Source organism: Chroicocephalus ridibundus, chromosome 9, assembly GCF_963924245.1.
Source record: "Chroicocephalus ridibundus chromosome 9, bChrRid1.1, whole genome shotgun sequence".
Lineage (NCBI taxonomy): Eukaryota > Metazoa > Chordata > Aves > Charadriiformes > Laridae > Chroicocephalus > Chroicocephalus ridibundus.
In genome coordinates this window covers 14,308,294-14,322,322 of record NC_086292.1, presented here as the reverse complement: position 1 = coordinate 14,322,322, position 14,029 = coordinate 14,308,294, and the positions used below count along the sequence as shown (strand labels likewise).

General features: G+C 42.3%; 1 protein-coding gene across 4 annotated transcripts in view; it reads right to left on the bottom strand.

Moving 5' to 3' along the window:
- Window positions 1–240: 240 nt before the first annotated feature.
- Window positions 241–14,029, bottom strand: part of PAK3 (p21 (RAC1) activated kinase 3) — a 140,443-nt gene continuing 126,654 nt past the window's right edge. For all 4 annotated transcript variants that reach the window (XM_063345611.1, XM_063345614.1, XM_063345612.1 and 1 more), the window contains 7 exons: window positions 13,614–13,662; window positions 10,747–10,859; window positions 9,762–9,879; window positions 8,811–8,910; window positions 8,180–8,376; window positions 2,078–2,215; window positions 241–512 (listed from right to left, as the gene is read on the bottom strand). In XM_063345611.1, coding sequence (XP_063201681.1) covers window positions 423–512; window positions 2,078–2,215; window positions 8,180–8,376; window positions 8,811–8,910; window positions 9,762–9,879; window positions 10,747–10,859; window positions 13,614–13,662 — 805 coding nt within the window. In that variant the 3' untranslated portion in view covers window positions 241–422. The remainder of the gene's footprint in view (window positions 513–2,077; window positions 2,216–8,179; window positions 8,377–8,810; window positions 8,911–9,761; window positions 9,880–10,746; window positions 10,860–13,613; window positions 13,663–14,029) is intronic.

Here is a 14,029-nt window from a genome sequence, read left to right as displayed (position 1 = left end):
CAATGCCAAACCGTACCAAAAAAACCCCAAACATAAAAGGGACTTTCTGTCTTTAAGAAACAACTGACAATTTAAAAGTGAATGTACAGCTTATTCACAGGGTGAGAAGGAAGGCAATCTTCCAACTGAATTTGCTTTACCTTGGAAATGGCTGAGTCAGCAAAGCATTTTCGGTCATTACCTCTCTGTCTTAAGCCCTGTTTCATCTTAAAAATAAATTAAGGAGCCAGAAAGCAGGAAGAAGACAAATGATAATTTTTTACTCCTTGAGGGACTGGGCTGTTGTCCCTCCTACCACCGTGACTGTGACCGTTGGTTTGTTCATCCATCCATCTGTCCTGCAGCACAAGAGTTGAGGTTTTATAGAGTTTTTGTTCTCAGTCCTGCTCTGAGCTGGCATGGGAGAAAGCCGGCCTGAAGCACTAGCGGCTGCTGTTCTTAATCGCTTCCTTTGCTGCAATGATCAGAGGAGTCAGACTGGAGAGAGGCTTGGCTAATTTTAAAAATGGATGCTGCCCAAAGGAAAAAAAGAAATGAACCATTACTTTCCAGACTCAGTTACTCACAGGCCCTAGCAGGATTCCTCTGGGTACCAGGAATACACAGAAATAGGACTGAGGGGACCATCTACACCTGTGTCCAGTACCTTGCTATCACAGGCAAACATGGCCCATAATCCTATTAATCCATTTATCAAGGTGTCTTCAGCTTGCTGGGATTTTTGCCCTGCCAGCGCTCTGGGAATCCTGCTTGCTGTCCCAGGGCCTTGTTCCTTTCAGGAATCTCAAAATACTTAAGTTCCAGTTTTCTAAAGACATGGGCTATTTTAGTTGTCAAAAAAGATGAGGGCATAAGCCATTCCTGAGGGAACTCCAATACCTCTAGGAAATGTTTATTCCAGTGGTATTTAGGCCCAGGTGTTGTTCTGAAGGCCACTGAGGTACAGGTTTTCAGCACCAAGACAAAAGCATGGGGACAAGTGACAGAGCACTAACGGACTCAGCTCCGGGTTGCAGTGAGAGCAGTGTCTACCATCCCACCCCCAGCCCCTCCTGTGCTGGCTGGCACCTTCACAGCAGGGACAGCCAAGTGGCACGTCCTGCAGCTCCCTATCTGCCACAAAACCTGGCAGTAAACCTGTAGCAGTTCTCATCTACTTGACTGTGCCAAGCAGCAAATGGAGCTGTGACAAGTCCCGCACAGCTGTCCCTGTTTTGGTGGCAGAAACCTCTAAAAGTGGGGCTCAGTGGCAGAAACCTCTAAGAGTCGGGCAGGATGGACAAGTCAGGGCCTCTCTGATGCTCACAGTGAGCACCCCACAGCCCCTTCCTTCCCAGGGCCAAAGCTCTGACTGCTTAGCTGTGACTGATTTCATTGGGTTCCTCCATGGTCATATCTCGGTATACGGTAGCCACCAACACCATTTCAGGCCTCTGTACCTGGGATCATTCCACTTCAGTTATTTTGCTACCATGTAAAAATGAATATACTACCAAAATACAAAACAGGGCCACTAAAATGATCAGAGGGATGGAACACCTCTCCTGTGAGGACAGGCTGAGAGAGTTGTGGTTGTTCAGCCTGGAGAAGTAAGGGTCTGGGGAGACCTTATTGCAGTGTTTCAACACTTAAAGGGGACTCATAAGGAAGATGGGGACAAACTTTTTAGCAGGCCTGTTGCAACAGGACAAGGAATAATGGTTTTAAACTAAAAGAGGGTAGATTCAGACTAGATATAAAGAAGAAGTTTTTTACGATGAGGGTGGTGAGACGCTGGCCCAGGTTGCCCAGAGAGGTGGTAGATGCCACATCCCTGGAAACACTCAAGGCCAGGTTGGACGGGGCTCTGAGTAACCTGATCTAGTTGAAGATGTCCCTGCTCATGGCAGGGGGGTTGGACTAGATGGGCTTTAAAGGTCCCTTCCAAACCTTTCTATGATTCTACTTATTTTTCATTTGAAAAGCACCAAGACTGGAGCCTCATATGAGGAGGTTCCACCTGGTGCCTTTGAACTGAGCTGATGAGAAGCCCCTTACATAGTACAGCTGTTTCACTTGCAGAAGGTTCAGATTTTACCTGCAGAAGTTCCTTGGCAGACCCTCGCCTGTCCACATCCATCTCCAGGCAGCAGTTCAGAAAGTCACGAAACACAGCAGACAGTCGCTCGGGGTTCTGCAGCTCCGGTGTCCCATTTGTAGCTATCAGATACAGCGCCTGGAGAAAAGGAAACGCAAGACTCCATCTGCATCTTTTATATTCATAACTGGTCATATAGACCTCATTTTTTAAGGTCCAGTCTCCATGGGCAGTTTCTTCCCTGGGAGAGGGTTAGAGATGATTTTTGTGTACCAAAAAAAAATAAGCCAACCAAAAAAACCCCTGATGCAGCCACAGCTATCCCAACATCAAAGTGATCTTGCCTTGACAGCTGATTTCATTTGCTGACCTAGTTAGTATGAACTACATCAGCAAAAGCACATTTTGCTTCACCAAGTATTGAAACTAGCTTTGGAGCCTACTTTAAAAAGCGAATTTGGTCTAACTATATTATTTCAAAGGACTGTTATATAAAATGAATCTCTGCAGTGCTCAACAGTCCTTAAAGTACAGCTTCCATAAAACAAAGGTAGTCAAGTTTTTTGCTCTGTTCTGATAAAAACGGTAACTGGATGAAAAAAAGTAAATCCATCAGCTTATTTCTTGGCTAAAGAAACAGAAACATTTGGAACCTCATTTTCAATACACACACGTAAGCTGCGTGCCCTAATATATTATGAAGAAAAGGCATAATTGGGCAGATGGGAGCCACCTGCAAACTATGCTTTTCATCAGTCTCCAAATCCCAGATCATCTTCACTTTTGTGGTAAAACAAAAACTTTTAATGGTCTAATCAGAAAAATTAGTAATTCCATCCCTACGGTAGCCCTGTGCTAGTTTTGATACTGAAGTATCAAAAACAGGCCAGAAATTCCAGGGAAGAAATGGGAGGTTTTGGCCGTTGGGTTTTCGAAAGCTCAGGCTTGGTGACATGGAGAAAGTGGCTCAGACTATGAAAGAAATATGTTCCCTAAGTCAGCAAAAATGGACAAGAAGCAGAATAGACTATGCTGCCTTTAAACAATAATCTTCATGTTTCAGGCAAGCTTCCCAGTGAAAAGAATTGGAGGGTACTTTATCTCTCAAAAACAATGTTTTAGAAAAGTTTATTTATTTATTTATTTATTTAGGAAAGATAACATTAGCTCTCTTACACGTATTTCACGTTTTCAGGGTCATCTTCACAGACAGAAAAGCTGGAACAACTTAAAACCCAAAGCAAATGTTACCTGAGAATCGGGAATATTTGCCTGTGTTAAGGGTTGAGTCCTCTGTGAATTCCCTTCCATGATGTCCATAAAGGTCCAGCTGCTCAGCTGACTGCACAGTCATTCTGCGCACACAGGCCTAGCCAAACACTTGAAAATTCCAGCCTTTCTCCTTCTCAATGGCATCTAGCCTAAGCTAAGCTTAAGTTTCTTAAGCAAAGCCAAGGATGCTCGCTTCCATGCAGCTGACAGTGTTCATGCAGCTTAGCAAGTCTTCCTGATGTTCCTCAGGCCGAGGAATTATAATATAATTTCGCAAAACAGGGTGAGCGTTATCTAATGTGGTTCACTTGTAACCAAGGTCTAACATGCTGAGAAGCTAGGGAGATGCGTTCATTCCGCTTTTGCAAGATGTTATTCAGAAACATAAGACAAACATTTTGAACTATTCAAACTTAAACTTGCAAAATATGTCTAAAATACACAGTAATAATAATAGAAGTAGGCCTAGGAGTCTTGCATAAAAATGTCTGGCGTGATAGTAACAGCTCTGCGCTACTGGCATTTAAACGGACCGTGACCAAATTGACTTTGTTAGTCTCCTCTTAAATACAGAGAAAAATTTCCAAGCCTAAAAAGGCAAATGAACTATCCTAGAGTAAAAACAATGAAAGGAATTTTCATTACTTTCCCCACAACATAAATGTCACAAAATCAGTCTTAACGTGTCCACACGCAGCTGACCACAGCCACTGCACACAGCGCTGAGCTGGCGGCGGGGGGGGGGGGAATATTTTCCCCAACTCTTTTACCTCCCTTTTCTCCTTCGGGCCAGGTTCAACAGCTTTTGAGAATCTGGGATATCCTTGGGATGTTCAAACCAGCATGGTCCTATTGCTGTGTCTCCTGAATGTATTTCAGGTCTTGTTTAGGGTTAAATGACTATTGAAGACTACCACCCTGAGGCTGGATAGCCACAGATGGCTCTGCACATGGGAGAATATGGGAAGGTATCTAGACAGCTTCTCATCTCCAATGGTGTGGGACCCCTGAACAGCTACAGGACCCTGACATAGTGGTGGAATATTTGAAAGGAAAATGCTGTGGCTATTCCAGAGAGGCACTGTGTGGGGACAGTATCTACCAAACACTGCTTGATATTATGCAGCACTCTCAGGGGAAAGAGAGGGAAACCAGACCAACAGGTACGGTGGCTACCCCAACCCCTGCGACAGGCACTGCAACTGAACCAGAAAACCAGCCTGTGCCGGTATCAGTCGCCCCTGTACAGAAGAAGAAATACACGAAGAAATCAGTTTGCTTAGTAAAGGATGACAATGAACCAGGGCCATCATGAGAACAGGAGGAACAGGCAGAACAGAGATAATCACCCCATCCCTATCCCCAAGTGAGCTGCAAGATGTGCAAAAAGACTTCAGTCAACATCCAGGCGAGCACATAGACACCTTGCTGCTCTGACGCTGGGATAACAGGGCCAGTAGCTTGGTATTAGAGGGTAGGGAAGCCAGGCAGCTGCGATCCCTGTCTAGGGATGGGGGCATTGACAGGGTGATTGGAAAAATACATGAACCCTCAGCCTCTGGAGGAGACTCCTTTCAGGCACGAGGGAAAGGTACCCCTTCAGTGAAGATGATGTTATGCCGTCCAAGCAAGTGGACCACCATGGAGAGAGGTATCCAGGACCTAAGGGAATGAGCCGTGCGGGAGATGGTTTATTAGGACCCAGATAACCACAGTGGTGGTAATTACTTGGAAAGTGTGAGATCTGGTCATGAGGTAGACAGTATAGAATATTTGACACTATGTGACGCCATGCCCAACATAGAGCTGGGGGAGCTGGCTGGGGTGGTGGTGGCAGGAATTGCTGCTCAGAGCAGGCCAGGAGCTTCCCAGGTTTGGTTGGTGAATGGTGGTACATTAATCGTGTTTTGTATTTTGTATTTGTATTCGTTTATCAGTACTATTGTCGTTGTTTTCCTCTTTTCTTTGCTGTTCTGTTGAGCTGCCTTAATATCAACCCACGCGTTTTGCCTTTTTCTTCCAATTCCCCTCTCACTCCAGCCAGGGTGCGTGTGGGGGGGTGTGGGTGTGCATGTGAGCGAAAAGACCACATAGTTCTTTGTTGCCGGCTGGGGTTAAATGACAACAGCACTGCACCTTTTAAATATTTCTACAACAGAAAGTGGTCTATGAGAAGCTGAAGTACCTTCTTATCATGTATCTTTTGGTTTCCTATGATACAGCCCGCAAAGAAAAACAAGAACAGTCCAAAGGAAACGAGTGTTTGCAGTAGCTGCAAAGCTCATTAATTTGTTTAACATACCAAGAAACAAGAAAGGATTGGTATACAATTATAACTGCAGTCTGTGAAAATGATATCCTAAAGTTATCCAGGCCACCCAGATACATGACAGAACAATACACAGATGATTTAGAAGCCTGAAACTGTAGAAGATCCACAGCATTTGGAAATATGCAACAGTACTGAGCAAAACTGAGGCACTGTGGTTAACAAATGAACAAGCAACAGAAATCCTTAGGGTTTGGTTTGTTGTTTTTACTTTAAATTGAAACTGGGGAGGTCCAACCTGCATTTCAAGGGATATTTATCGCTCCAATGTTTGTCTCTCAGGCCCTAGGCATATGTCTGATGGAAGGAAATCACAGGGAGAGAAAACAAATACCATCACAGAAATATCCAGGATGTTCATGGCTGGAAAATGGTTCATTCCTGTGAGTTCTGCATAGGCTGGAAAGAACCTGAGCAACATAGCACGCGTTTGCTCTACATGTGGAAAACAACAGCTGCATCTACATTAAGACTACTGTTAACTCTACAATTAATGATCTTTTAATGACTTATATAATTTATTTATGTATTTAATTTAGTGTCAGTAACTGAAGCTCCTACATGCCTTCCATTATTAAAGCAATCATTCATAAAAACGAAAGAGCATCCCTTTTTTTCCAGGCTTTGCAGAATTCCCTGAATGTGGTCTAAATGTGATTATTAAACCCAAGAACTACCGTGTGCCACCAGCTAAAAAACTGCTGTAAAAACAGGTATTGCTTATAAGCTCTCCTGTTTGGATGCGGCTGAGACCTCACTGAAGTCTCTGATTGCACGTACAACAGCAGATGGATTCTGTCCCTAATGGGGTTATTTTACCTTAATAAAACTAGCTGATAACTGGCAACTTCAGGTGGTCCATCGCAAGCTGTTCGCTGTTCCTAGCTCAGGGGCAACAACCTCTGCAAAAGAGTCCAGGAAGCTAATACAGATGGTATCAACTTCAGATGCCTGATTTTAATCTACTGCAATTTTACTCAGACACCTGAAGGTGCCTTAAATCTCTAAGTGTTCAAGTTGATCTTAACTCCAGCAGGAGATGAGGCATGTATGGAGAAAAAGAGCATCTCAAATAATCTGGGCAAGGGCAGGAATACCTGAACGTGAATTTAGTCAGAGATAAGAAATCCACTTATCTTTCTAACAGTTGACCTGAGGCTTCTTGAGGAGCCCTAATCAACATTTGAGGTTAAGGAACAGCAAATTTTCAGCATCCAGACCAGTAATGCTAATTCTCTGCATCTGTTTTTGCTGCCTTGCACAAGGCAAACGCATTTTTTGCAAGGGTCTTTCCATGGAAGCAAGTGGAATATGAGGTCCTCTCTTTGCTGGAAACAAGCAAAACTGGTGATGTGCAAAAGTCTCTGCTGGTGAAACTGGGCTGCAGTGACACAGGCCTACTGCCACCCTGCCAGCGATGGTGCATTCTGATTATTCGTCATCAGTCTGAATCCAAACCTGTTTGTTTCTTATCCCTCCACACAAGGTGGCACAGCACACACTGCTCCACATGTGTGCACTGGAACCAAAAACCCCAGGACACATACCAAAACAAAAGAAGTATTCCAAGAAAACTCAGCAACCTTTTTTCAAAAGGAGTGCAAGACTGAAATGTGTATAATCGCTGTGCTCCTTTCTTACGTAGCATGGCTGGGGCTATTTCCTGACCATTCTCTTATTTCTTCTTTCAGTCTGTAGTACACCGTCTGGGTGCCATAGACCAGAGAGAGCACAGCCTTACTGCTACAAAAAAAGCTAAAGGTCGTGCTCTATTTTAGTTCTAGCCTTAATAAAAATTATGTCTGTATACACATAGGTCAAAATTAATTTCCTCATAAATTCATGCATCCTATCAGGAATTACCTGTGCGGCATTTAACTTTGTTTCAGCTATCAGTCACGAGGTTTTATCTTTGTATACACTCCTCCACTATTACACACTCATTTGGTATGAGAACCGGCCATTTAATTTTAAGGGATTAGGATAAAACTGAAAACTTCAAAACATTAAAAATATATTAGTTTACTACAAGTATCTGTGCTAAAACATACTTTTATAAATGTATTTGGTAATAAATAATTATGGCATTACTATAACCAGTGACGCTTCCTGAAAGGCTCAGGTAAGCAACTGGCACTGATCTGAGTTTGAAGACTTCTCTGCCTGCAGATACAGTTAAAATACTTTTTATAAAAATGCCCCAATTGGAGAAACTTGCTGCTGAAAAATTGTCAGAGATACAGTTCAAAAAGTTCAAAACCAAGCATCATGGAAGGCAAGAATGGCACATTTCTGAACTGGCTACATGTCACTTCTCTTTTGAGGTTCTCCCATTGATGCAACCAAAGCCACAGTATATGCTGATATGCTCCAGTGACATTTTTAGAAGCAGGCCTTGGTGGAACTAGTTCAAGCTGATGTGACTGTGACTTCGTCTCATGGGAGACAAAACATGGGAAGGATTAGAAAGACAGTAATATCTGATTTTGCTTGCACCTTACCCTGAGAGGATTTTCATTAAGGTAAGGAGGTTCTCCTTCCACCATTTCTATTGCCATGATCCCAAGTGACCAGATGTCCACTTTGGGGCCGTATGCTTTTCTTGTCACCACTTCTGGTGCCATCCAATAAGGAGTCCCGACCATTGTGCTCCGTTTACTCTGCTCAGGGGTGATCTGAGCACAGAAGCCGAAATCAGCTGAGGAAAAAAACAAGTATTGTTAAAGCCAGCTTGAATTATGAAACCAAGCAAAAGAAATCCCCACTATATGCCTGAGAATGCGCTGTTGAATCTGTCTGGAAAAGCGGCCATGCTCTTTACTTGCTGCTGTAGCCAAGGAAATATTGAACTGGCCACTTAAAAAAAATCTCCCTCAGGTTTCATGCAGTGGCTTTTATTCACTTGAAGCTTTAGATTGTAACTCCTTCCTTCTGGAAGGGACATACACCAGCCATAGCCACTCTTTACATCTTTTTGCCTTCTGTACCACTCTGCACGTTGGAATTGTGCTCTTAGCTTGCAGCAGTGGTCAGTGCACTACCACAGGCCATCACTTTGGGGTAACTGGCAGTCAGTCAAAAGCAGCCCCGCACCACATCCTGGGAATGCTGCGCCTGACCAAGAATACCTACTCAATTTGACAGATCCGTCCATTCCGAGAAGAATATTGTCGCTTTTGATGTCTCTGTGAATCACTTGGTTTGAATGAAGGAAATCCAGTGCTTGCAGGCACTGATAGATAAAAAAGAAACATGAGGGTAAAAATTAATGACCTGATTTCATCACACAAGAAAGAAAATGGCTCTAAAAGATATAATTTCTAGATTAATTGTGAGTAATGGCAGAATATTGTGCTGTCAAGAGGAATAGCTTGCTGCTTCAACACTATTAGAGTAATAACTTTCTAAATGAAGGCCTATTAGCTTTTGAAAGAGAAATGTCAATTATTGTTACAGACTATCCCCTGCAAGCACAGACAGAATGACTGCTGCTGCAATGAATGCGCTATCTCCATCCATATGACAAACTATTGTTTGTAAAAAAGAAAAAGTCCCTTCCTTCAATACGAAGTGCACCACTTTCAGGTGGGAGGCTGCATGACGAAGATTTTATTGTTAGGCTCTACAGCCGATTTGGAAGTAGCATGTTAGTCATTTTCCAGAAGCAAACACCATTTTGGGTGGAGTACTATCCTTTTAAGCTGAGAACTGTGATAAATGAGTCTCTAATTTTTCTTTGCTGTTATTTTAAAATTCTGCCACCAGCATCTTTGCTTTTACAGGCAAGGAATGCAGTACAGACATGCTCCAGGCAAAAAAGAGGCAAAGCTGAGAACAGTAAAATTTAAAAAAAAAAAAAAAAGAAAAATGAGATAGTACAATAACAGTATAATAACAGAGTATAATAAGTGTAGTGATACTGGCAGGCAGTTCACTTAAGATGATTTTTCTTCTCCATATTATACAAGCAACACAGAAACAAAACTCTGCAAAACTCTGAACATGGAAACACTCATGTTCTTACCACCTGTTTAGATGTACCATCCAGTCCAAGTAATTGGAAGCACATGTGGGATCCCTTACCTCCCTACAGACAGCTGCTATCTGGCCTTCATCCATACATGTCTCTGTAACAACATCAGTTAAAGAGCCTCCAGCCAAGTATTCCATAACTACCCAGAGTTCGTCACCGACTAGGTAGCTGAAAGAAGAAAACAATGGCATTCGGATGAATGTGCATAGCTAAATTACCATATGGAAAAGACTGCAACTGATTTTTTGATTCCGGGTCATTTTTAAACGAAGACAGAATAATATGAATAGACATTTCTTCTAAGATATACATCACTTAGAACCCGTGCAGTCTAAATGAGAAAGGCACATTAGTGAAAAATTAGACATCTTAGATGGCAAGCAAGTGAAGAAAGCAGTTTAGTAACAGGAAAGACACATCTTGAACCAGGACATTTCACATCATCTGGTTCATCATCTTAACACATAAATTCCATGATTAACTCCAGGAACAAGGCAACACAACTTTCATAGTTGTGCCTGGTAGGAGGGTGTGTACCACTGAGGACAGAAATTGGTCAACAGTTTGGAAAACCCATCATAAAATACATTCAGAAACAGGAAAAACAATTTTAAAACTGGCAAATCACATGTTTCTGGAAAAAAGAACCTAGTCTTTCTGGCATTCACAGCAATGTAAGATATTGGCAACAGCCCAAGGGAAATAATTTCTATGATGATTTATCACCACTTATCGTAAGACACAGAAAATATCATCAACTGAAAAAAAAAACAAAACCCAACAACAAAACAACATGGAGGTAGTGAACTTACAGGCTGTTGTTTTAGTAACATATGGCTGATCCAGGCTTTTGAAAACAGTCTTCAAACTATATATGCCAGAAAAGATTAATGCAGACAAAATGCAGCCTCCTCGCATACACAGTATATGAGTAGATAAAGAGGTCAATTTTCTGCCCGTGACCAAAGGGTTTTTTTAATCTTTGTCTTGCAATTTCTAAATGAACATTCATGTGATAATACCAGAACCACTTACCTGTCTAAATAGTTAACAATATTGGGATTCTTATTTTCCCTCATGACCAGGATTTCATTAATAATTAGTTCTTTTTTGGGCTGTTGTTGGAGATTCATTTGTTTTATGGCCACCTAAAATGACATTGAAAACCATTAACTTGAGTAGTCTGTTGCATGAGATCAGAATGAACATGGAGTGTTTTTGGAATGACGTAGCAGAGCTGTGCCAAACTGTCTTGTTATTAGACATAAGAGCTGACATAAGAGCTCAGTAACTTACATTACAACACCCTATTTCTCTGCTAGCTTGGGTGCTAGGTACAGGACACATGGCCATATACATTTTGCCTTGTAAAATCTGTAAAAATTGCCTTTACACTATCAACTACAAATCTCTAACAACGCTCTCTGGACCTACATTCTTCTCAAATGACCTTAGTTTATCACCACTATTATTATTCGTGCACATTTTGCAAGCAGGAAGTGATTTTGTTACTGTGAAAATGTATAAAACAGCTGGTAATACTTTAGCAATTATATGATTTTTTTAATAATTATTTTACCAACTGCTGTTATTCTTGACTTGATTGCATAACTGAAAACACGTACGTATATTATGTATAAAATGCTGTACTAAAAAGATCATTAAGGTTACACAAAAAAATACAATCCTAGCACTTCCTAATTTCTTCAATTTTGATTTTGCAACTCTAAACAACATTCTTTAACAGTTTAGATTTGCAGTTATTTTCTGGGTTTAAAAAATAATAATCCGTTCTATGGTATCTTATAGATACACCCAGGGTTATGAGCATGGCTTAGGACTTTTAGATCCCTTGTAGACCTCTATCTAAGAGCAGTTATAAAGCGCAGCACTGCTGGTGGATAAGAAACTACCAGCAGGATTCAGATGTATTTGCCAACAGCCAGAAATGATAAATTTTAAACTGTAGCCCTAGAAAGCAACAGGATTCTCTAAGACACCACCTTGTCTGTTTATTACAAATACGATCGCTTTTGCTCTGAACCACTGTAGCCGTCCTGCCTCTGCCTCACCTCCTCCACCCAGTCCCGTCTTCCCACAGTCTCTGCCTGAGCTTTTCATCCTGGGCTCAGCCCTACTCCCCTCCCTGCCATCCAGCTCCGCTCCGGCCAAGGACTCCTGCAAATGCATCTTCCCCCGCGGTCCCAGAAGAGCCCTCCCACCCACACGCACCTTGTGGGGCGACGTGGCCCTGGGGCTATTTAACATCTGCCTCTTGTTCCCTCTGTACGCAGTTTGTCCAGCCTCCCCCTCTGTCTAGACCTGCTCTTGACATGGCACAAAAGAGACCACCCCACTGCTCTCATTCCTGGTTTTCTTGACAGACTTTCAGGCAGGGTTTGTATGTATTTAAAAACTCTGGCTTGGAAAAAGAAATTAATGTTAAGATGCCACTTTAAATCAGCCACTACAAGGACAGTCAGCGTTAACACTGCTTTCCTTCAAGATTTGCCTCTCACCCCCTGGACCCAACCTGCCCGGGACCAGTTCATGGGCTGTAATGGTCTGTCACTGACACTGGACCTAAACACGACTGTATTGTTCAGGAGAGATCTTTGCTCTTGATGTAATTCTTCTCATTTGTTTGTTCAGGAGAGATCTTTGCTCTTGATGTAATTCTTCTCATTTGTCAGTGTGTGTGTGTCAACCAGCCTCAGTATGACTAATACAGAAAATTGCATCCTAAACATGGTCTCTCCTTAATTAGGTCTTGCATTATACTTTGAAGATAAAACAGGTGATGGAAAAAATGCTAAATAGTATTACTGTCTGAACCTGTGATTAAGATAAATTGGGACCGAATGACGGCAGCCTCCATCAGCTGGTTGATGCATTAATATATTTAGTAATTAAGACAGAGCTAGTGTGTCCTTCTCTGAAAGATGCTGCTTCCCTCCTTGCATTCTTTCTGGTAGTTAATAAGGACAAAGTCTGTCCAAAACTATGCAAAATAATGAAGCTATTTATTCCTCACAGCAATAGGGGAATCTGTGATCACCCCTAGGGTTCTCCCGAGGCCTCTCATTATGACAGATCTTTAGATTTTACAATTTGTATTGCTAACTGATCTATGGCCAGGTCCACAGGCAGATTTCATTCTGTAAATGTACAGTGTTAAACTGTATATATAGACCAACATTCTCTGTAATAGAATAACTTCATGCACACAGGGGAACAGAGATATAACAATTTCTAAAGCAATACATTTACACTGGCAATAAAAATTACATCATTTTTATCAGGCCCAAAAGCTTACTGGGAATTCTTTACAGATTCCTCTCCATTAAAATACCCATTCAGGGATGATGTAACATGGTACCAGGCCGGGACCAACACTACGGTGGAGAGCACCAACCTGTTCTGAAGACAAAGTAAAAAACCAATTCTCTTACAATTGGCCTTAAAAGCTACGGGCGAAGCACGAGCCCAAGCAGAGAGAGCACCAAGGCTTTTACTGACTCCAGGGGGATCAGGAACACCCCTCAGGAATTCACAGGCACCTTTTCAGGCATTAATCAACACCTCAGTGTAATGGCTGCTGGAAAGCGGACAGCCACAGTAAGTGTTCAGTTACTGAGGCACAGAACCACATTGCCCTTAAAGAGCTTTCACCGAAGAGCTGCAGACAGCAGATGATGTATTTTGCCAGCTGACACTAGTCCATGCTTAGGAGGAACAGCCTCAGCAGGAGATGTATTTTGCAGGCTGATGCTAGCCTGTGCTTCAGAGGAACAGCCTTTGCAGTAAAGTTCTACTGGTGACCCAAAAGTCCCATCCACCGTTCGCACCAGAGGGGAACGCACTGAATCCCTGCAAAATCTGCTGGGACTGCTGACACTTACCTCCTGTCCTGTGGCGATGTCGATTGCTGTATACACAGTTCCTGATGCCCTAGAAACAAAACAGCAGCGAAGAAATGAGAAGGGGTTTAGTCCCTATGAGTGAAAGCAAGCCCAGATAGATCTCTGCTGGCTGTAGTGTTTATGAAACACCTTTGTTCATCCACTCCTTCAGCCAGCAGCACAGAACGCAGCAGCCCACCAGCCCTCTGCCATGCAGGCTATCAGAGATAAAACTTATGTCCAACATGAAGAAAATGGGCTGGTGCAAATCTCAAACGTACATACTAAATTAATTTAGTTCAAAACTTAATGGGAGGGAGTGTCTACAAAAACTGGAAAATAATATATTTAATTCTTTTTACATTTTCTACAGTTTTGCGGGGGTTTTATTCCCCTCCCTTTTTTATGGATCATAT